Genomic DNA, 24,029 nt, shown 5'->3' with positions numbered 1-24,029 from the left:
TCAAACAATATCGATATATCAAAATATCGATATTGGTGCCCATCACTAACAACATATACACATGCATTCACTTCAATTCAATAAATAACTTCTTAGAACTTGCATTCCTAATTCAAAATTCTTTGTTAAGCAAGATGGTGAACTGTCTGGCAGTCATGCTGCCCTGTGGTTCCGTGACTCTGCTACTCTACCAAAGCCAGACTTCACATTCTGCCTCCTGGGTGGTGGTGGTCTCAGATTGGACAGGTGCTCAGCCTGCTATACTGACTGAATCTTGAGGAGGAAGCGCTGGGTCTGCCGCTGGGAGAAGGTCCGTTCACAGCCCTTGTGTTTTCAGAGGCGAGGCTGGACTGTTCCAGTTCAGACGGGAGTCTGCTTCCTGCTTTATTTAACTGCTGCAGCAGGCAATCATTTGTAGACATCAGTGACCTGCAAGCAAGTGCAGATGACAATTTATTGGAAACAGACCGGCTAACGCTTGCAGACTCTGCCGGCCATCCCAAGCTTTAAACACCCCGTTGCTTGGCTCAAGTTTATATTAATTCAGTTTATTCAAATGTTGCTTCAGGATTTTATTGGGAGACGTTTCAAAAGCAAACATTTGCAAGCTTTAAAAAAAAAAAAAAGAAAAAAAGCATGGTTCTTTTCACTCAGTTTTTTAATTCAACACTAACACACATAAAGCATAATATAGTGGTGTGAGTTTCTCTGAGCCCCGGGGACCCTACCTGTGGCTCTCCTGCAGCATGGCCACTGCTTCTTCTAACTTCCTGAACTGTTTCAGTTGTTGGTTCAGACTTTCAACCTGAAGGCTCAGACGCTCAATAGTTTGCTGAAGATCATCTTAATATAAATAAATAAATACATAAAAACGTTAAGTATTGTGGCATAGCAATGGCAACGGACAATTGACAACTAAGGAAAACTGAAATCGCACACAAGAATGAAAACTCACCGATAGTTTGAGAAGCAGCAGTCTTTGTATCGGTCTTGGGTGCCTGTGTTCGCAAAGCGCTGTTCTCCTCCAAAATTTGTGCCATTTTTCTCTTCAGGGATTCCTAAAAACAAAATTCATACAGAAAGGACATCATGGGGTTTCCCCCCACTATTCTCCATTCCTACAATCACCTTGTTCACAAGTGAAAGGGTTTGTACACTACTCAATTCATAATGCGGGTGCACTTCATTATCTACTATATTTACTGTTATACACGGATAATCATAGGTAACATAAAACCATTTTAAATCCTGTCATTGAAATGTACTTTCTGCACACGGAGCCAATCTGCTCAATGCAACCACTCATGGAGTCACTTGATTTTGAAACACTAAACATGTGATTAACAGGCGAGAGTACTAGACAGCATGCAGTGTGTTTTAAAGCTGTAACTGATTCTCCCACTGACTCGCTCTTCCTGCGTCTGCATTAGCTGCCAGGTCACTTGCTGCAGCTCTGTAGAGTCCACTGCCAGACCTGTCGGAGCCTTGGTTCTTTGAGAAGAATCTGCTGATGCTGGGCTAGTAGTCAAGCCGGCTAGCAAATCATGAGCTGGAGCTAGAAAAAAAAAAAAGTGAATGATTGCACTATAAAACACGTGAACAAAGTCTACCCTGCTACTGAGCCTACTGCATAGCAGCTGCACCCATGCCAGGTTTTAAATCAAGCTTGATTAGCCACAGTGAATAGGCAAAAAGCTCATCATCTTAGTGAAATGAGGAGTGGATCAAACTGCTATGCAATGGGAGTCTTATTTCCATCCTTGACATTCCTCCTGTTTTCTGTCCCTCCTCTGAAATCCAGTCTCAGCAATGGAAACAGATCTCATCTACAGTATATATTCTTTGCACTGTGGTGTGGATTAATCTAAAACGATAGCAGATCCACATACGTCCGCTGTTTGAATAATTAATAAAAAGGGGCTGAGGTTATGAAAATCAACGATGGAGAACGCTGACAGAATAAAACATTGACCAGGGCAAGCTGGAAGCAGCAGAGCATGCATGTACTGTACTTACTGAGGAACCTGCGGTTCAGGTGAAGGGATTTGGATCCGTTCCAGTAACGATCCACCAAATCCAGCAGCTGCTTCAGGACGGATGAAATATCAGAAATGGACTGGGAGCTCGAGCTGGGCGGTGATTGGCTGCGGTACCCTGCGAGGTCAGTAGCCTAAAGATAATCGTAATATCGTGTCATGCATTTGTCACTGCACTGGTCTACCCTATTATACAAACTATTCTACTTGATATAAACCAGTAGCTTAGTCTATTATGGAATTTTTTAAAAAATGTTGAAAAAAGGAAGCAATAAAACCTGCAAATAAATATGTATTCAAAGACTTTTAGACTATGCACAGTATCCACAATTGAATGTCTAAATAGTTTTTCTTTAGAGTAAAAATCTAGACATAATAAGCTGGTCTTGACTGCTCACAACTAGTGGGGAAGAAAGGCTTGCCTGATCACGATAAGAAATACTAGACACGAGACCATACCTCTCTCTCCCTTCTTTTATAATCTGATACACTGTACAACACGCTGTTCAGACTGCCGGCTCTTCTCAGTTCAGTTCTGGGAGAAAACGAGTTTGAGAACTCTGCTGGCTGTGGGAATCTTCTCTTTTCCTGGGCCGGCATCAAGGGCTTCTTCTTGGAAAGCAGTTCCGAGTTCAGCTGTTCCATCAAGCCCCTCGACACCAGAGGCCTGGATAAGATGTTGGGAGCCGGGTGGGATCTGTCAAGCGGTCCGTCTGGAGTCGTCAGGCAGCCGTGTGGAGTGAACTGCATGGAAACCGTGGACTTCTTGGATGAACTAGCAGAGGAAGCAGCAGTGGCCTTTTCATTGTTAACGTGTGTAGTGAGGTACAAGTCTGCCAAGAAAAGGAATCTACTTTAATAAGAATATATATAAAGAAAAAAAAACCTCTATATCTATATATGTGCAAAGGAAACCACTTTACAGAAGGTAATCTGATGGGGTACCGGCTTTATTTACGCCCATATATATATATATATATATACACACACACACACACACACACACACACACACACACACACACACACAATTGTACCACATCGCTGTGGAGTAATATGTAAGCCTACTCCTTTTTGTTTTATACATGCGTGAAGTAAACAGTTCTGTGTTTGGGTATTTTTTAACACTGTAACATTTAAAACACATGTATTCAGTGCCATAATTGTACAACTACAGTATATATCATTCCATATAAATGCACTTGAAAACGGGGGCTTTTCGCTTATTGGGAAATTTTGGTTAATGGAAACTTTTTTCTGGAAACTGAGAAGTTTTTAATAAGCACATCTACTGTATATTTACTATATATATATATATATATATATATATATATATATATATATAATATATATATATATATAATATTCATTTGAAACTTTGGAAAGAATAGTCAAAACATTAAATGCCATGTTCGTGTGAGCTCTAGTAAAGATATCAATTCCCTCTGAGCAGCTTTTATGATTCCAGTGCAATCACAGGACGACAGAAAGGTGTGGTATGTGCACAGATGGCTTCCTTATTAGCCAATTAAAATGCAGATCTTTTTACTTTGATTGAGGAAGAAATGTATTACCTGAGTGAGGACTGAACCCAGGCGTTCTGTTCACCACTCCACATGTATTACCTGAGTGAGGACTGAACCCAGGCGTTCTGTTCACCACTCCACATGTATTATCTGAGTGAGGACTGAACCCAGGCGTTCTGTTCACCACTCCACATGTATTATCTGAGTGAGGACTGAACCTAGGCATTCTGTTCACCACTCCACATGTATTACCTGAGTGAGGACTGAACCCAGGCGTTCTGTTCACCACTCCACATGTATTACCTGAGTGAGGACTGAACCTAGGCATTCTGTTCACCACTCCACATGTATTATCTGAGTGAGGACTGAACCTAGGCATTCTGTTCACCACTCCACATGTATTACCTGAGTGAGGACTGAACCCAGGCGTTCTGTTCACCACTCCACATGTATTACCTGAGTGAGGACTGAACCCAGGCGTTCTGTTCACCACTCCACATGTATTACCTGAGTGAGGACTGAACCCAGGCGTTCTGTTCACCACTCCACATGTATTATCTGAGTGAGGACTGAACCCAGGCGTTCTGTTCACCACTCCACATGTATTACCTGAGTGAGGACTGAACCCAGGCGTTCTGTTCACCACTCCACATGTATTACCTGAGTGAGGACTGAACCCAGGCGTTCTGTTCACCACTCCACATGTATTACCTGAGTGAGGACTGAACCTAGGCGTTCTGTTCACCACTCCACATGTATTACCTGAGTGAGGACTGAACCCAGGCGTTCTGTTCACCACTCCACATGTATTACCTGAGTGAGGACTGAACCCAGGCGTTCTGTTCACCACTCCACATGTATTACCTGAGTGAGGACTGAACCCAGGCGTTCTGTTCACCACTCCACATGTATTATCTGAGTGAGGACTGAACCCAGGCGTTCTGTTCACCACTCCACATGTATTACCTGAGTGAGGACTGAACCTAGGCATTCTGTTCACCACTCCACATGTATTACCTGAGTGAGGACTGAACCCAGGCGTTCTGTTCACCACTCCACATGTATTACCTGAGTGAGGACTGAACCTAGGCATTCTGTTCACCACTCCACATGTATTATCTGAGTGAGGACTGAACCCAGGCGTTCTGTTCACCACTCCACATGTATTACCTGAGTGAGGACTGAACCTAGGCATTCTGTTCACCACTCCACATGTATTACCTGAGTGAGGACTGAACCCAGGCGTTCTGTTCACCACTCCACATGTATTACCTGAGTGAGGACTGAACCTAGGCATTCTGTTCACCACTCCACATGTATTACCTGAGTGAGGACTGAACCTAGGCATTCTGTTCACCACTCCACATGTATTACCTGAGTGAGGACTGAACCCAGGCGTTCTGTTCACCACTCCACATGTATTACCTGAGTGAGGACTGAACCCAGGCGTTCTGTTCACCACTCCACATGTATTACCTGAGTGAGGACTGAACCTAGGCATTCTGTTCACCACTCCACATGTATTACCTGAGTGAGGACTGAACCTAGGCATTCTGTTCACCACTCCACATGTATTACCTGAGTGAGGACTGAACCTAGGCATTCTGTTCACCACTCCACATGTATTACCTGAGTGAGGACTGAACCCAGGCGTTCTGTTCACCACTCCACATGTATTACCTGAGTGAGGACTGAACCCAGGCGTTCTGTTCACCACTCCACATGCACAGCCAACTGAGTTGTCAGGTCAGCGGGCTTCTTGGAACAACCATTTGTCAATTTCTACATAACATCATGGCCAAATGCACATCTGTTAAGGATGACGGAATTGATACTCGCTGATGTAAAACCGCAGGGATGTGTGATGTAGCACATATACATATATATATATATATATATATATATATATATATATATATATATATATATATATATATATATATATATATATAAATACACACACACACACACACACAATCAATCCAGAGATTGAATAATTGGTTATAAAATAAATGCCCTATTCCCCGGAGAGGTAAACGTATGAGGTGATTGGACACTAGATAATAGTAACTGTCCAAATTCAGTTGGAAAAATAGTACCACACACTTTTGTGTTAATATGTACAATCAGACTCCTGTTAATTGTTCCTCCTCTATGACTACATGAGCTAACTGATAAATGCAAACCTCCAGACTCGGGTTGAGGCACCCTGATGCTTTGATCAGATCAGACTAGGTTTACAGGGCTCTGATTGCCGGTACCTGATCATTCAATTACATACCTAAACAAGGGGAGTTCTGATACCCAGGCCCGGGTGCAGGACGAGTGTGACTTTCTGACCATGCATCTCCCTGTTCTGAGTACATCATAGGAAAAAAGAACATCTCATTTTTGCAATCTAGCATTTTACCTGAAGTTAGTTTCAGTAGTCTGTCGGTACTCGACTCGGCGGATGATGTTTTATCAAACCGGTGCTGCGGCTGATCCACACAAGATGATTTGTAGGCATGCTTTTCAGCGTGCCATCTCGTGCCGCTGTCTCGTGGCGCTATGCTGCTGGCATCGTTGTAAGAGTTTGCCGGAGTCTCGTCCCTAAGAGGAGAGGGTGTCTGACAGGCATGACTTGCATTGTGGGTCTGCTTGCACAGATAGGTTCTCTCAATCTCACGGAGCCCTGGTGAAGAGAGAGTCTTATCCATCTCAGCAGCATGGGAAGACCTGGAGGGGTCTGCAGGGGCTCGGCTGTCTGAGAAAGTCACTCGGAAACCGTCCTTGGATCTGGTGGGAGACTTTCCAGGGGAGCGCAGGGAGGAGCGCGTTGGAGATGGAAGGGGTCTGTATTCTGGGACAAATTAATTGAGGTGGTGTTATTCAAGGGATCAGACCCCTGCTCTGGAATAAAGCTGTTAAATGGTTTCAGTTATTTAGACTGTCTACTTGACTTCTTGTTTGACATATATGCACTCTCCTTACAAAGCTATCATCATTTTTGGTTCTAGAAATTGATATATACAGTATTTTGGTACATATAGTATATTGAATGTGTGTGTGCGTATACATATACACCACACATTCAACCTGTATGCATTATCCCCCACCCCAACATTTTTTATATAAAACAGTGATAAAAATGCAAACTTGTCAATGCAATCCAAACAGTCTTCAGCACACTTGGGCACTTAGACAATTCAAATGTCACCTACCTTCTTCCAGATCACTAGACTTAAACTCTCTCGATCTCCTTATTTCTGACACCTGGGAAAACATCAAAGGAATGATTGAACATTATTTTGAATACGTTTTTGTTTGCAGCATCAAGACATTCCGACTACTGGTCATCACTGTTGAAAGTGGATGTGCTGCTAATTGTTGCTGCAATGTAAGTAGACTCTCTATACTGTAGCTACCAATGAGTTTCTGCAGCTTTACTCCGTGTGCTTTTAAAAATATGCAGCATGCGGACTGCAGGGTATGGAATAATGCTATCTGCTATAGCATGTAATAACAGTTTGTTATTGTTCGTCATTCACCTTCTGCTCATTGGTTGCATTTTCCTTCTGCTCCGTGCTGGCACCAGTTACAGGGAGAGCTGAAGAATATCTCCATGGATCCACAGGCTCACAGCTCAGCAGGTGGTCAAGGGGGCGCAGCTTTTCATTGAAGTCTAAATAAGAAACGAGAAATGGCATACGGGTTACTGGTTGAAAAGGCAAGGGGAATCCAGGGGAGAACTGGAAAAAAAATTCAATGAAAGACACCAAGTTAACTTTAATGAAACCGATTTCATCATGCAAATTCTGAAGAAAAAGTATTTATTAAACTGAATTCCTGTACATGCCATAAGCAACAGCAACAAACTAGAACAGGTAGAAAAAGACTGCAGATTGCGGAGTTATTGCCGCCAGCCTGTGCAATAACAAAGAGTACAATTTCAGGACCTATGGGATAATTGTTATATCAAGTTACACATAGCTAAAGCTGGTAGTAAAAACAAATATAAAAGAAATCTCCTACCCAAATCTGTGTTTAATCCACAGCTCCAATTGTACTTGCCCTGCAGGTGAATATCCTGAGTACAGTCATCAAGCCCGTACTTCTTCTTTGTCAGACCACTGCAATTAAAGTTTAAAATCTCATATATTTTTCTTTCACGAACAGTGCTGCTGGTGTTTTGGTTTTGTTAGAGGTGTATGGGTGCTGTTACTGTTGTACAATGTTTCTGCATGGAGGTCTACCTGAGTGCATACTTGTGTATGTACAGTAAAACACATTTTCAATTTTTTTTATTGCAGTGTAATTTTTTTTTTCTAACTGTAAAAAACAAAAAAACAACAAAAAAAAAAACAACCTTTAAAGTTACAAAATCAAGCATGTTTCTTCCTTCCTTCTGCTGTAAATGAAATACCTGCTGTGTTTATTTAACTGTAACAGTTGTTAATATATTGCATGTCGCGCGGTAAAACAAACATGAAGGCAGTGCTTTTTTGTTTTAATTAGTCTACGACTTTTTCTAGTATGTTGCTTCAGGAAGTCATGACAAAGGCGTAGGTTCTTCCACTACCTTGGCTGTTGAAAGTCATGTTTCCAAACAGTTGCTTTAATTTTGTCATGACCTAGCTAAATCAGTTTATCTCAGATTCATTCACAACAGTTAGGCTTTTAGCTGTTGGTAACCCATCTGTATGTGTAGTTGTGTGTATGCTGTTATTCTCTATTTATCTGGAGTGAAAGACTTCGTTAACCAGCCCCTTTGAATAAATATTGAATATGAAATACATCAGCTTTACAAAGTATGGGCACGGAGGCCAAAACCATGCTTTACTGTTGACAAAAGCAAATAGTTTCAAACACTGGGCTGACTTTTAAACTCCAAACAGTGAACAGCCCCTGACTAATCCTATAACTTGCTACCCGGTGTTGCTGTGCCTCCTACCTGGTGTCCACTTTTCCCAGGGCCATTATCTTCTTGTAATCCTGGCTGCTTGCAGATTTCCTTTCGCTGTCTCTCACAGGCCTCTCGTCTGAAAACAAGAAGGATTGTCTTGACCTATCCCCGAGCAGCTTTCAGCTCAAACAAGGGACACAACTGAAAATAAAGTGACAAGGCTGCACTCTGAGGCAGGAGACCGGTTTACAGATACAGTTGAGCTGAGACCAATAACTAACTTGGTAGCCACGGAAACGGCTTCATCTAGCCAAGCCACAAAACAGGTAGCGCTACTGGTATTAAAAACCAAGCACTTCCCTTCTCCTTACTAAGCAGTCCAGTTTCCTAGTGAAAGTGGTGGCTGTATACACAACACCTGCAAATAAAGATCAAGTGACTTTAGAAAGTGTGACGTGGCTACACAATTAATCCAGTATCGAGCTGTATTCATCACTAGGATAAGTTACACAGTGCTGGACTTCAGTGTATGTGGGGGGGGCTCCATTGGAGGAGACCGGTAAAGGAATTCACTTACCTAGCTTTTCTAACTCGGGCAGCATGCTCACCACACTAAGTCTATAGTCTTCCTTACTACTGGTCACTGGGTTAAGGCGCAAGTCCAGTTCTTTCAAATCACTGAGCAGTTGCAGCCAAGAAACTTCTTTCAGTGAAGGAACATTATTGTAGTATAGGTTTAATTTCTTCAGCGAGATTAAATGTTGTATACCCTGCAAGGAAAAATAGCAATTGTAAAAAATGCATGCTTGCACCCATATAATTATCAAAAGGTTAAGCCAAACCCAAAGCCCAGATGGTCTTCTTTAATGTAGATTACTAAATATATTGATAATGCTTAGTCATCGGGCATTGCCAGATCTGATCCCACACCCACCCGCACAATTATGTGCGTCAACATTGTTAATTGTAATCCTGAAGTTAGCCTTAACTGCACAGAGAACACACACTGTCAGGGCTGGTGTGGGCAATGTTATATTGTAAATGAAGCCAGCCGTGTTTTACCTCTGCTAAAGTGTTTCTAATGGGCATCACGCAAGTGTCGCCCCCTCTACCCCATAGTACTGATGGTACCATTACAATTTCAGTCTGTCAAAAACTTCAAATGCAATCTTTTTTTAAAAAATCGGTTTCAAAAAGTGGGACTCATCACCTACTTGCGCCAACAGCTCCAAATACAGTAAAAGCAAAGCAGCGGCATTCTCAAGCCATGCTGTGCTGTGCACAAAAGTGATCTGTGCAGGGAACTAACTGATTCTAGCATTTCCTACGAGACCTCTTTATAGTTCACCTGTGAGGGCGTTATGCTGGTAGGCTTCAATGCATTCCCCACTCTGTTATGGGAGGGTTAGGGGGTGTTAGTCCTTGTCCTTCTTTCCTTCCTTACCTCGAGACTGACTATGGAATTCCTGGACAAGTCCAGTAATCGAAGACCTGTGAAGTGTTTAAAAGCATCTCCGAAGGACCGGATCTTCTCTGTATGTGTCCCTCGCAGTGAAAGAGATTTCACTTCACCTGAAAGTGCAAAAACAGCAGCAGGGTTAGCAGGGCTATTTGTTTTGGTAATATTTCTAAAACCAATCCTGACTCGTGTCCCCATTCAAAGAGCACCACATTACAGTACCTGGATGACAACCCGAGCTATATTCCATTGATAATACACTGAATAGCAGACTGCATGTGAAACAGCACAGCGCTTTAATCTGCCAGAGAACATATAACAAGAAATGCTAAAGCACAGCTACTGAAGCATTAACACGGACCTACAAATGACAGAACATGTTGCAGACATGAGCAGTGTTGTTGCTTACTGTGCTTTTCCAGGCAAATTTAAAGTGACTTCTCAGGAAATATTCAGCAACAAGAGTCAGACATGAAATACTCTTGTCCCAGCTTTCTGTAGTTTTTGTTGCCATGCATTTGCTTAAACATTCTTGTTGTGGCTTGTGAATTGACAGGATGGAAATAAGACTCGCAATGCATAGCAGTTGGGTCCATTCCCGGTTTTACTAGGTGTCTAACAATAAGACACACCTGAGCTTGTTACCTATATACACTGTTGTTAATCAAACTCTGAGCGTAGTAAATCATGGAAAGGGTGAAACCTCTATGCAAGAGGAATCCTCTAATCTCGGGACAAGTACCCAAACCACTGACACAATACAGCGGCAGTTCTGTGACGAATAAAATGAAAGTGTTGTTATATCAAATTCACCGTCACGATACGCACTGAAATGACGTCACCAGAATCACTACAAAAGTACAGTAGTGTTCAGCCCGTGGTTTAACAAACATTACGCATCTTCACTCTAATCTAATGTGACGGAAAATTAAAATATAAATACAAATAAAAATCATATTTTTTTGCAATAAGTCCATGACTTTTCTACAGTACGGTGCTACACGTGAATACTGATGAATGACAAAAGCATACATTGTAGCATTAACATGGTCGTTGCTACAACGACGGTAATTGTGTTGCTGTGTGAAAGTTATTTTACTAAACACTCAAATGAACAGCATTTGTCATGCACCTGCTAAATCAGTTCGGCTCAGATTGGTTTTCTAGTTAGTCTCCAGCGCTGTGGTTTTGTGTCGCTGGGAGCACCCCTCCTGTACGGTGTGTGCCGTGTTTACCGATGGCTGGTGAATCCTTGACCAGGTCTGCCTTTTCAACTATCCAGCTCTCGCTTATCAGCAGCTCCCTCGCCGCCATGATTTCAAACTTGTCCCTGCGTGCTTTCTCACAGAAAACATTCCCCATAGCAACGCTGCAAAACATACCAGCCCCCACCGCTCTTCGCTCGACAAGCTGGAAAGCTGAGTTACAAATACTGGTCTAGATTTCTGACGTAAGGTTTGCACAAAAATAAATACATAAATAAAATGCACAGGCCATTTCTAAACTACGTTTTGTATTGCTCGATAATGTTTGAAGATTTGTTTCTTTAAACCGAACAGCAATTGCTCCCGTGGTTATATGATGCATATAACCATGTAGTAAAACATGAGCTAGCAATACTGCTTTAAATACCCCCCTTAAATAGGCTATTATTGCTTTGCTTGCTTACAGTTGAATAGTCTTGTTCATGGTTTTAAACCTAAAAATAATAATTGGAACATTCTGTCGCTTTTTTCCCCATTAGTGTCTGACTGCAATCGTCATTTAAAAGTTAATTATTTTTTTATTGGTCATTAATATTACCAGTGAATTATAACTCCTCATTCTCTCACTGTCAATGTTTAACTCTGTACTGTACTGGTCAGGAGGAAGGCTAGAAGCGGGTTATTTGCTTCACACTTCGTCGTTTTTCGCTCTGTGCCTTTACCTTTTATGGTGTTTGCAAGAATTATTCTGAGCGAGCTAGCGCCATCTAGTGATCTACAACTCAGTATCAAGTTTATTTTTGTTTTTCTGTCACTAGACTGCAGTAGACGTGCTGGCGGATCTAGCTTATTGATACAGCATGTCTATATAGCAGGCAAATGGAACTGAAGAGCACCTCTAACGCTCAGGTTAACACAGACTTCATTGCAATAAGAATCACCACAAGCACCATACATAGAAAGGCAGGGGGACATTCAAACAACCGAGCAAAAAAACAAAACAAAAAATGAAGAAAATGTCATCCAAACAAACTGACTTTCAATTAGCATCTGAGACACTAAGTCATCTTCATAGGCCATGCGCTACATGACTTCTGTGTGATCCAAGCGATCTCATCATTACACATGGAAATGACAGCTCTTTAATTAAAAATGCTATTCAGCACAAAATGCATGATATCTTTTCATTGCTAGATCTTTGTGAACAATAAAGAGAAAGAAAGGTTGTTATTCTGGATGAATGGTTTATTTTTTTATGGCGAACCTCTTAAAATTAACTTTAAAATCTCTGTAATAAAACAATGTTTATACAACACTAGCTAACACCATGCTGGGGTGTCACTTCAGTGCCCTCTGGTGGTCAAAGAACACCACAGCAGCACCTGGCATGCATTGAGCGGGCCCAGCTCTGCTTAGCTTCCCAGATCTGACAAGTCTGTATGGCAGGCGGTCATAATATATGATACTTTTATTATTTTAAAAGCAGACGTTATTTCAGAGGAGATGGTAAAAGCGATTACTAAGGTTAGTCGGTAGAATTGAAATCTACTGAAGTTCAACCTTCTTGGGAAGAGAAACGTATAAAAACATCCTGGCCCTGCACGAATTCGAGCCAGCTGTACAAACAAAGCAAAAACAATCGGCTAATTAAAGGCTTACCTAAGCAATTCAGCTGCGATATGTAATTGCAAAAGCTAATTACTGGCATATGCTATTCCTAGATACCATTTTAGATCAGAATGTGTCTCGGCTGCATTGGATCCCCCCAGATCTCTCTTGATTAACTATTTATTAAGTCTTCAGCTGAGCCATTTGTTAGCTAACAAAGTGTAAAGTTACCATAATAATAATCCACAACATAGGGAAGGGTCTATATAGAGCAGATTCAGTAGTAGTCAAGGTATGAAGTAGTTATGACTGCCTTTTAGGTATAACCCTTTAAATACGCAGTAATGTTTGAAGAAAATACAATGTGGAGAATAGAGCCCTTTGTCTCAATTTTTAAAAAAGTTGCAATGGTGAAATCATGGACTGTTCAGCTACAGGCATTCATGCAACTCTTTTTAAAGACGGTTGAGGTTCATTATCTTGTGTTATAACACATACTGGTGTAAAAGTGAATGACATGCGTTCGAATACCCCCGGTCTCAGCTGTGGGACAAACCACAACTGTGGCTACACAAGCTTATAAATGTGAGGCTGTCCACTCCACTGGCTGTAGAGCACTGTGTCTGTGACACATGTTCACTTATGCAGAAAATATAGTATTGAAGTATTTCAGCAAAGGAATATTATTTAAAAAGCCAGCATTTTGCATTGGGGTGTTCGGTATTGCAGGGCATTCTATGAAGACATGGTACACACACACACCCAGTGAGGCGTGCCCTGGTCTGCAAACCTAATAAACTATCTAAGCCACACACGTATCACAACTGCCAGCTTACAAATTCGAAGAATGCACTGCCAGCAGGGGAGGGGTGGGGTATGTGTCATGCGGGTGTATCTTGTTATCTGTAAGTATATGGCATAAATCATCAAGCAATGACAAAACATTAAAGGGCTGGTGGTAGACTTGGCTTGAAATATGCTGACTTCTGACAGATATGTTTTTGATTATCGCTTCTAGGGAGATGTCCCAAACAAGCGTTGCCATGAGGTTGTGTGTTTGGTTACAGACAGTGAGGCGGCTGGAGCCAGGTGTTTGAATGTTTTTGTGTATGAGCCGCTCCCATGGCAACAGGGACCCACAACGGCTTCCTGGCCTGCCAGAGTTGTGAACTGATGTGACTGTACTTTCATTTCCTGTCTAAGTGCAGCCCTGTACATCCACTGGAGGGACTTCAATTTAAACAGGCCCGTCAGGAGAGCTGGCTGCTCCCAGGCAGTTTTTGACGAGGCTTTTCATTTTGAACAAGCCTCTCTCGTTGTTTTAAAGACTCTTCATTGTGCTCAGTGCCTACATTCATTAAGAATTCACAATAAACATTTTTTTTCTGCAGTATAAATGCAACTTTATTCATGTAATTACTGTCCATGATACATCTCTCTAGAAAACACAGGTTAGGTTGCTTACATTGTTTTTTTTTTTTTATTTGTTTTTTTTTTACAAAGAAATAAATAAATCTGAATTGAAAAGAAGTTTAAAGCTGAGGGAACACGACACTACTTTGTGGCTTGGAACTTGGCTTCAGGAGACTAGGTTTCAGGCCACTGCACGGCACACCAGGAGGGACGTCAAGTTTGATACAGCAAAGTTGCCTCAAACGGTTTCATTGTCTCCTGGATTCAGGTTGAAAGCCACTCCTTTCCACTCCAATCTTGTTTATGGTATGTTTGGAAGGATAACGCAAACTCCATTTCAATCACAACTACGTTTGCCATCTACTCTTTGTGTATGTACAGTAAATATGTCTTTTTCTATGACATGTGCTGCAATCCTTGTGGCAACGGTTTTATCACTTTTAAAATGTCAAAATAAACAAAAACAGGCAACAGTTGTAGCACCTGGACATCCCATTCTGAGATAAAGAAGAATGAGTGCCCCCCAGTCAGACCTTTAGTGATTAACCAGTTATCCAGCAATCATTGAAGCTGCTGTAGGGTGATAGTTCTCTAATTTCTCTCATTTCATGGTTTTACTTCAAATGTTCAGCTCTAGAATTTGATGCAACATGATTTCTTCATTCATTTATGATCAAAGCCAAATTCTAATTTCTTGATTGTGATGTACTGACTTGCCAGACGCCCCCCTCCTCCCAGTCTGTCAGCGTTTTAAAGCAGATATGAGAGTCAAAAAGAGAGTGCTTAAACGCAAAACAGAGCTCCTCATTATCGTGCTAGTTCCAATTACTGTACTATCGACTGGCTGGCAACAGAAATATACCGCAAAGCTGAAAACCATTTAAGGTTTGGTAAGAACGTTACATTGAGAGGCACCGAGGAGTTCTGTGCATCTCGGAAAAACAAAACAAAGAAATCATCTTAAACCCTTTAAGACGTATTCCAGCCAGGTTTACTGAGCTTGTGGTGACACACACAGCGTTCAATGGAAGGGTTTTACATGCAAATGGCTGGTTTCCTAATAGTGTTCATTTATTTAAAAATGAACAACTTCAGTCTCGAATGGGCCGTTCTTATAATAAACAGCTTGAGGTCCTGGATGGGGGTTTAATTGGTTCAATCAAACCAGGGGTGTCCAGAGTTGGCTCTTCCACTCCTGGTCTTTGTTCCACCCCTATTCTAAATTGCATCCATTCCATCCAGACCCTGACGCAGCTAATGATCTCATGTTACCTGTTAAACCTGGAGTGGAATGGCCCTCCAGGACTGTGATTGGACACCCTTGAATTAAACAATTAAGAACATGGTTGGCACAAAGAGCTGGTTGATAAATTGCCCATCCATGTCATAGGCCTGAATTAAATCAAAATTATGGCAGTGCCATATCCATTATAAAGCATAGATATGGTGGTGCCATAAACATTGATTTAATCTAGGATAAAAGATTGCACAGGAGCAGAAGCTCAGTAAACCTGTCCCTTCCTCTATAACAGATTATCTGAAGTTATAATAATAATAATAATAATAATAATAATAATAATAATAATAATAATGCATCTGTTAATAAGTGTTACTGCAGATTTTGACACAAATGGCAGTGGCTGGATGATGAGGGCCCCAGGCTATTTTTCCTGCAGTTTTTCATCGTAAGTGCCGGCGTTCTTGTATGAGCTCACATATCCAGTGTTTTCAACCAGGTCCTCTCGGCCCCCTTTGCCTTTTCCTTTGCCGCTCTTGTCAAACCGCTCCTTGTGTGATCCTGTGTATTTGGACGCGTCCGTCAGCCTGTCCACTCCACCCTTCTTTGTGATTTTCTGTAAAAATTAATTAACAAAAAGCATTTGTATTTTAGCGACGTGAGATTTGTGAAATTACATTTTGGGACTGGATCCACAGCCAAGCTGCGATCTGACCAAGAAGAACACTTTGCTGCTCACATTCTTGAAAACATGGACCGGATCCTGTACACACGCTCCAAAACATGGACCGGATCCTGCTCACATGCGCCAAAACATGGACCAGGTCCTGCTTTCACGCTCCTAAACATGGACTGGACCCTGTTCAGGATATTATTTGTAATCTGTACAATACTTTAAGTGCTTTGTCTAGTCTTAAGGTATTTGATACTGGCCCAAATTATATTTGGATCGTAACATAATACCACCATTTAGTGTTTTACAGTTACGAATAAAAAATTAAAAAAACAGTGATAAATCTTTGGCGTGAAAAACATGGAGAAATGTTACTTTCACATGGTGACGTTCGGAACGGATCTCAGTGATTTCAGGGTATTTCATAAGCTGTTTATATTTTTTGTGTAATCGCTTAATGACAGATTTAAAATGCTTGATATCAACCACTTAAGTGTTTCCAAAATAAAGCAGAGTGACTGAGCCTCTAATATTATTAATAGGGGGAAAACATTTATGTTTGCATCTGTTCTATCCCTCTGGCCAGCTTACAAAACATTAGTGGGTGGCATTTGTCATGCCACTGGTCTCCGGTTGCAGGGGCTTAATCCTTCGTAAATATTTTAATAAACACAAAAGTATGTGAACCTGGCAGCGGCTCCCTGGGTGTGCTATTGCCTCTATCTTTATTACCCCCAGCGCACAAACTGTCCCTTCCAAGTGATTTCTGAGCTCCTGACCCAGAAGACAGAAAGAGCAGCTTTCCAGGGGCTCCCTTCATCTATCTGTGTAGCTGTGACTCCCATAAGCCTTTCTGAGCAGTGAGGGGGCATGCCTCAGTTCCACAACCCATTTACACAAGATGAATAGCGTGGAGGTCCCTCAGCAGTGTGGAATATGAGAACACTGCACACAGTGACAGGTTATGTTGTATTAAAAGAAGAGGCTTAATGTTTGGCTAACATGGGACTTTTTCTGGGAGAACATGCCTCAGGTTAGAAGTAACATGTCATGGCAAAACATTGTCAAGTGTTGTCATTGAGCAATGGTGAATTTAAAGCAATGATAATGGACATGGCTAAATAACTTGAGCACACCTTATTAGGGGCAAAGCGGTCCATGATGCAAGTTCCATTTTCTTTACATCTTGTTCTGAGGGATTTAACATGGGGGCAGAGATTTGCACCCCCACATTTATTTATTGTTTAATTTTTGCAAACGTCCAACATCCAGCTGCCAAACAACAATTTCATATTATTTTTTTTTTTTTTTAAAAACCTGTTGTTTTATTGAAAACCCCAAAGCTGATGAGGTTAAACGGACAAAGAATACTGTGTCCCACCCTTCTGTGCTAGAGACAGTGAGGGATGAGAGACGTCTATTCAAAGCATGACATCAGAGAGAGAACCAGCTGAACTGTGCAAGACCCTGTGAAGAGCCACGCCTGTCAGCTGAGTTATATGGGCTACAATTTAAATAATAAAACCAAACTGCAGCGTCCAACACACGATTGTAAAACACTGTCTCCAAGTTACAAACCAAAGCCAGCATAGAAACGTTTCCTGAATATTAAACGTTATACATTTCTTGTTTAACTCCCAGGTTTAATCCCACGCTAGAGCTGCATGCCTGTGCCACGGATCCTGGAAGTCAATGCTTGCCTTCACATTATGTTTACGTTTCATTATTTACTCAGTAGCACAACGTGCTTCCAAACTAGGATCTCATGTAGTCATTAAAGTGTCGTCATGATAAAGTTAAATAAAGGCTTCTTAACACCTTCAGAAAGCAAGGGGCTTCACCTGGATTTTTCCTCACCCCCATTCTATAGTAGCACACTGGGCCACTACGGGATATTGAAGTCATTATGGAGCACAACCCAAAAGAGAAGCGCAGAGAAAGTGGTGCATGCATTATACAAACGAGTGTTAGTGCACATTAAGTCATGAGATCTAACCACTGTATCTGTGGCACAATTTGTACACGGCTCTTGGACAATGATGTCTTACCGTGACCCCCACGTTGGCAGGCTCCTTGCCTTCAATCAGCTTGTATATGGAGCTCACAGCCTCCTCTTCGCTCTTCCCTTTGAACCTCTTTGGTCCCAGCTCCACCAGAGCCTTCTTGAACTCCTCGAAGGTGATCACGCGGGCAGTCTTAGCTCTGTGGGTGACAATGCTGGCAGTTTTGTACAACCAGACTTTATACAGACCCCTTCCCTAACCCGGTGTAGTTTCATGGCTCCCAAATTATATCAGATAGATTATTTTAACAGTATTTGGCTGCCCTTTATAACAGGAACTAGACGACAAGCTGACTGGGACCCATTAACAGCCTTTTTTGAGAGGTGTTTTATTAATGAAAATGTAGTCTTCTTACACAGAATATGCAGTAGTCTGTCATGATAATTGCACATACGTTTCCCTGATCTTTGTGCTACGGGACGTGCATTGTAACACAGAGTACATAGCAAACCAACAAAAACCTCCCTGCTGATCTCACACTTACTTCACTTTGGAGAAGACGATATCTACGTCGGTGCTGGTGACAGATTTGCCGTCAATGATTTTACAGTCCTTGCACAGCTTGGCCCAGTTCTTGCCGTTCAGTTCCTTGCCAGTGGCCTTGGTGTCTCCATGGATGGAAAACTTCCTGAAGGCCTCCTGAAGGAGCGACATGTCTGTGCTTTCAGCCATCTTTAACACCGCTGGAAGGGAAAGGATTTGGCATTTAGTCCACACATGTGGGAAACAAATACTGGCAGCTACAGGTGCAGTGTGGAAGAAAACGCTAAAACTGCGGCTTTATTGACGCAAATGAAACGTGTCTCTGTTGTTCCCTTTTGGAAGCAACACTGAAGAAGCTCAAATAGTGGTTTCTGTGCATGGTTCCAATCCCTTACAGAACTCCGGAACTGTTCTACTGACAAGACGTACCCTTCCCTTTGCAGGCATGAACATACTCAGCCCTCAGCTCAATCTGTTGCTATAGCTGACTGTTTGTTGTTGCCTGCTGCAACGGTTCTCCAGGCTCCGAGGTCTGCGTGCGTCTGCACTGCTCGCTTTCAATCCCAGCGAGGGACTGGGACTGTGCTACCGTTGTGTGTTAGTATTTGTATTGCTTTCCACCACAGATTATCAGCATTGCCTTAACCACAATAATGCAGAATTCGAAAAAAAAAAAAAAAAAAAAAAAAACATTATGCAGGACGCCAGGTGTCTGAAACCCCTCCAGATGAGCTCTTCCAAGTTCCTTAGTATTGGAGAGGTTGGGAAATCTACGGCCTCTGTACTGTAAGCTAAGCTGTAAGGCATAGGGCTGATTTATATAAACTAACACAAGACCAGTGACGACAGATCATTTTGAAGGTGAATCATGTTAATGAATAGCACTAACCTGAGGATGCTGACACTGCTGTACCTCAGGGGACCCGAGCTGCAGCAGAGAAAGTGAGACCATATCAATTGGGGATACTGGGCTACAAACGAATGAAAGATCAACATCATTTCAATAGCGTGTCGATGTTACATTCATCGCAGTTTATTTTCTTCATTAGTACAGTATTAATGAAGTTCCATACCATAGATCCTGTTAGACCCCATGAAAGGTACTTGATTGGGATGAATGGGATTTCTGTTCTTCATTTCAAATAAAATTGGATTTCTGTTCATTTAAAAAAGAATGGGGTTTCTGTTCTTCATTTCAAATAGAATGGGATTTCTGTTCTTCATTTCAAATAGAATGGGATTTCTGTTCACTTCAAATAGAATGGGATTTCTGTTCTTCACTTCAAATAGAATAGCATTTCTGCTCTTCACTTCAAATAGAATGGGATTTCTGTTTATCATTTCAAATAGAATGGGATTTCTGTTCTTCATTTCAAATAGAATGGGATTTCTGTTCTTCATTTCAAATAGAATGGGATTTCTGTTCTTCATTTCAAATAGAATGGGATTTCTGTTCTTCATTTCAAATAGAATGGGATTTCTGTTCTTCATTTCAAATAGAATGGGATTTCTGTTCTTCACTTCAAATAGAATGGGATTTCTGTTCTTCACTTCAAAGAATGGGGTTTCTGTTCTTCACTTCAAATAGAATGGGATTTCTGTTCTTCACTTCAAATAGAATGGGGTTTCTGTTCTTCACTTCAAATAGAATGGGATTTCTGTTCTTCATTTCAAATAGAATGGGATTTCTGTTCTTCACTTCAAATAGAATGGGGTTTCTGTTCTTCACTTCAAATAGAATGGGATTTCTGTTCTTCACTTCAAATAGAATGGGATTTCTGTTCTTCATTTCAAATAGAATGGGATTTCTGTTCTTCACTTCAAATAGAATGGGATTTCTGTTCTTCACTTCAAATAGAATGGGGTTTCTGTTCTTCACTTCAAATAGAATGGGATTTCTGTTCTTCACTTCAAATAGAATGGGATTTCTATTCTTCACTTCAAATAGAATGGGATTTCTGTTCTTCATTTCAAATAGAGTGGGATTTCTGTTCTTCATTTCAAATAGAATGGGTGTCAGTTCAATGTGTCATCTCATTAGACAGGGATTGCTGCGTGCAAAGTTTGAAGCCTGCAAGGTAATACAGACCTCTTCAGTGTTCAGATTTGGCATGGAAAGCAGTTGAGCATGATTTCGTCAGTGTGAACAAGAATATTAATGACAAGAGCAGTAATGAAATGACATTCAGCTGCCCATACCATTTTAAAATGCATTTGTCTAAATGTGTTGTATAGACTGCCAGTGGAACCCCACCTATACTACAGGGTTCAATGGGCTTGGTTTTCTTGCTTCAGGTTCAACAGAAGAAGGCAGAACAAGAATTTTCTGTTTGCCACGCATCCATCATGATTCTATTTTTAAGGACTATGAGTTCCTGATTTCCCAGGGATTCTCATGGTTTTCCACTCCTTGGCATTGCCAGTGCCAGCTGTAAATTACAAGAGAATACATAATACAAATAAAAACCTTGCAGTCTAAGAGATGACTGCAGTAGCATTTCAGAAGGGGATCCATTATCGCATCACTTTTCAGCCCAGAATATAATTAAATCAGCAATTAGAGTCAACAGCTTTCATTGCTTGTCAGTGTTTTCAAGATGAAGTACCAGTGTAACAAAGTCAGCTATTGCTTTACAAATAACGCCTTCTGTGTTATTTTGGCTTCTCTAACTGTTGGGACTTGCTTAACTGCACTTTAACCCACACAGTGGATGTACTTTGTGGTGTAACACATGCACCAAAAATCAACATTCTCCATTTCCCTAGTCAGAAAAACAACCAGAGCTCCAGTGTTTCTTATTTGAACCATATGGCTTCAGTGTAAACCCGCGCATCTTACCGTCTTCCTGCAAAAGGAATTTATCAATACCACACCTAACAGCATGACTGAAACATGACAGAATGCTCAACTCTGCCCCTTTTCAATAGAAACCTGGCCTCTTACACTATTGTGCTTCTCAACATTTTCAAAGCTGAATGAAGGGCAGCAGCAGGGTGGGATGAGAGATGCAGTTCCAGGGGCTGCTTAGGTCTTTGGGAGCTTTAGGATCTTTACAGGCTGAATGATAAGCCTATTTAGACAGTGCATGGATGTGCAGGTAGGCGACTGTCTTTTAACAGGAGGCCACCCACACATCATTCAATCACTGCTTTGGTCAAACATCCAACGAGGGAGAATAAACTGTATGAGGCAGCTAGGAAAGTGACAGGATACCCAAGAGCATGGGAGACTGGGAGGCATGTCTCTATAGATTCCAAAATAGAGAAGATTCACACACACATTCACATTTTGTTATGACTATAGCATCTAGATTAAACTGATGTCTATGTTACAAAGCTAGGATCATTTTTTCCCATTTTCTGAGATCAGCAGCAGGGTATCACTGTGTGAAAAAGGTGAATTCAAGTTGAGATGTGATCACTTACAGTCGACAACACAGTGTGGGGTGTGTCATAACTAATGGGGACTGACCAGCATTGCTCTAAGGAGGGACCCAAGTGGAAAGCAAGGTTTCCCGCACCCACAGAAATGCAACAGAGCTTTCACAGTTCATGCAACTTTTAGAAGTTTATTTTTTTAACTTTTAATTGATGCTAGTGTAGTTCTCCATTCAAGCATTAATAATAATAATAATAATAATAATAATAATATAATAATAATAATAATAATAATAATGTTTAGATCGGGAAAACTTGAAAAGATATGTTTACAGCTAATTCTGTTCAAAAAATACGGAACTCAGACTGTTTATTCCAGAATAAAACGCAAATAAAAAAAAACACATAGTATTTTTGAGATTGTTCTACACTGTACTTTGTTGGTTCAGGAAAGGGGCAAAAGGTTATTGAATTGGTGTCATAGCAACATCGCATCAAAACAAACAGGCAATACTTGTGCAATTATGTATGGAAGGAAATTCCTTAACAATTACTACATTTATTTGTAGCAATGATGTATCTTATGAAAGTTCACAATGTTTAATTTAATTTGAAAGAATTAAAACTCACTGGTTGCTATTCACAGGCATGTGTACTTTCACACTAAAATAGTTATTACCATCCTTAACTAAAATGTGTACAAAATCTAGTAAAATTATTTGATGACAAGTCTGTTTAATGTCTGCTTATTTTAAAAAAAAAAAAAAAAAAAAAAAAAAAAAAAAATGACGTTGAAAAAATTCCTGAAAAAATAAGCAGGGGCAAAAGGCAAATAAGGTCTGGAACAGTAACACCGCTGCGTATTTACCAGCCCAGCTACGGTAATAGACGTGAATGTGGAACTCCATTTAAATTCACTGCTTTCAAATAAAAATAATCCTTTGTATCCCTGCTGACATTCCTTGTAGGTTCCCCTTTACCTGTGCACTGCTCCTTCATCCTGTTTCTAGTCAGTGAAACTCAGACACAGAGCAGTGCTTTTGTTCACACTTCATTTCAGTTTGGCTAGAATCATGACATTTATTTCTATCTAACATCAGTAAAGTCATCTATTTTGATTATGCCATTTTTATATAATAATTTCACTTTTTTTGCTATTAAGATAAAGTTCTCCCTCTTAGGTTTTTCAAATTTTTATATATATATATATATATATATATATATATATATATATATATATATATATTATATATATATATATACACACACACACACACACACACACATATATATATATATCACCTTTCACAGTGGATCACCATCACAAAGCGCTTTACAGAGGTAGGCTGTGAACTGTGCATTATATGCAGAGTCACTTACAATAGGACACTGATTTAACATCTCATCCACAGGACGAAGGTTAAGTGACTTGCTCAGGGTCACAGAGTGAGTCAGTGGCAGAGGTGACTTATGACCTGCCCTGGACTTTAACCACTGGACCACACTACTAATAATAGAATATATGTTCATACACACACACACACATACTGCACTTATAAATGTTTATATTTTTCTAATCTGATTTTTGTTACTATAGTATAAGAACAATATTTGTTTTTGCACGTTTTTTAAACTTGTTTGCATGGTTAAGAAAAGCTAGCTCCTATTTTAAATTCACTCACTTCTGAATAAATAAATTTCTGAATAAATGTTTTACATTTTTCTAATGAGTATTTTAGTATAATATAAAACTAAATCACTGTTTTCCATACTTAGAAAAAAGTCAGTGTGTGTGTCTATATTATATATATATATATATATATATATATATATATATATATATATATATATATATACACACACACATACTGTATATATAATAAAAGTTGCATTCACGGAGCAAAATAATCTAAAAGTTGCGAAAGGGGCCAGTGCAAGTTTGAATGAAGCAACTTCACTTACCTCTGCAAAGTCCCTCCGCTTCCTTGCTCAAGCCGTCCTAGTCCTGCAGTGCCTGCCTGGCTCCCTCTATACTGAAATGCTGCTTTAAAGGCTGCAGGCTGT

The 24,029-nt window shown here is 40.7% G+C and overlaps 2 protein-coding genes across 4 annotated transcripts; both read right to left on the bottom strand.

Moving 5' to 3' along the window:
* On the bottom strand, positions 1 to 11,267 carry LOC121296669 (leucine-rich repeat-containing protein 36-like). The gene is made up of 14 exons (XM_041222437.1): positions 11,141 to 11,267; positions 9,891 to 10,018; positions 9,024 to 9,216; positions 8,495 to 8,582; positions 7,576 to 7,673; positions 7,092 to 7,225; positions 6,765 to 6,816; positions 5,972 to 6,403; positions 2,496 to 2,869; positions 2,017 to 2,170; positions 1,407 to 1,555; positions 956 to 1,058; positions 729 to 843; positions 1 to 429 (listed from the first exon to the last, which is right to left on the bottom strand). Exons 1-14 carry the CDS (start codon positions 11,265 to 11,267, stop codon positions 234 to 236), a joined length of 2,343 nt encoding a protein of 780 aa, XP_041078371.1. The 3' UTR covers positions 1 to 233.
* Positions 11,268 to 14,299: 3,032 nt separating this feature from the next.
* LOC121296412 (tubulin polymerization-promoting protein family member 3-like) lies at positions 14,300 to 24,029 on the bottom strand. Of its 3 annotated transcripts, none has more exons than XM_041221943.1 (5): positions 23,928 to 24,026; positions 19,477 to 19,515; positions 18,589 to 18,787; positions 18,090 to 18,243; positions 14,300 to 15,984 (listed from the first exon to the last, which is right to left on the bottom strand). In XM_041221943.1, the coding sequence occupies exons 3-5, from the start codon at positions 18,774 to 18,776 to the stop codon at positions 15,793 to 15,795; spliced, it is 534 nt and encodes a 177-aa protein (XP_041077877.1). In that variant the 5' UTR covers positions 18,777 to 18,787; positions 19,477 to 19,515; positions 23,928 to 24,026; the 3' UTR covers positions 14,300 to 15,792. The 3 variants fall into 3 exon arrangements, with proteins under 3 accessions (XP_041077877.1, XP_041077879.1, XP_041077878.1); XM_041221945.1 differs by having other exon boundaries at positions 19,477 to 19,558; positions 23,928 to 24,018; XM_041221944.1 differs by lacking the exon at positions 19,477 to 19,515 and having other exon boundaries at positions 23,928 to 24,029.

This window comes from Polyodon spathula, chromosome 21 (genome assembly GCF_017654505.1).
Source record: "Polyodon spathula isolate WHYD16114869_AA chromosome 21, ASM1765450v1, whole genome shotgun sequence".
NCBI classification, from domain to species: domain Eukaryota; kingdom Metazoa; phylum Chordata; class Actinopteri; order Acipenseriformes; family Polyodontidae; genus Polyodon; species Polyodon spathula.
Note: the sequence above shows the minus strand (reverse complement) of the source record. Positions and strands in the feature narration are given on the sequence as shown.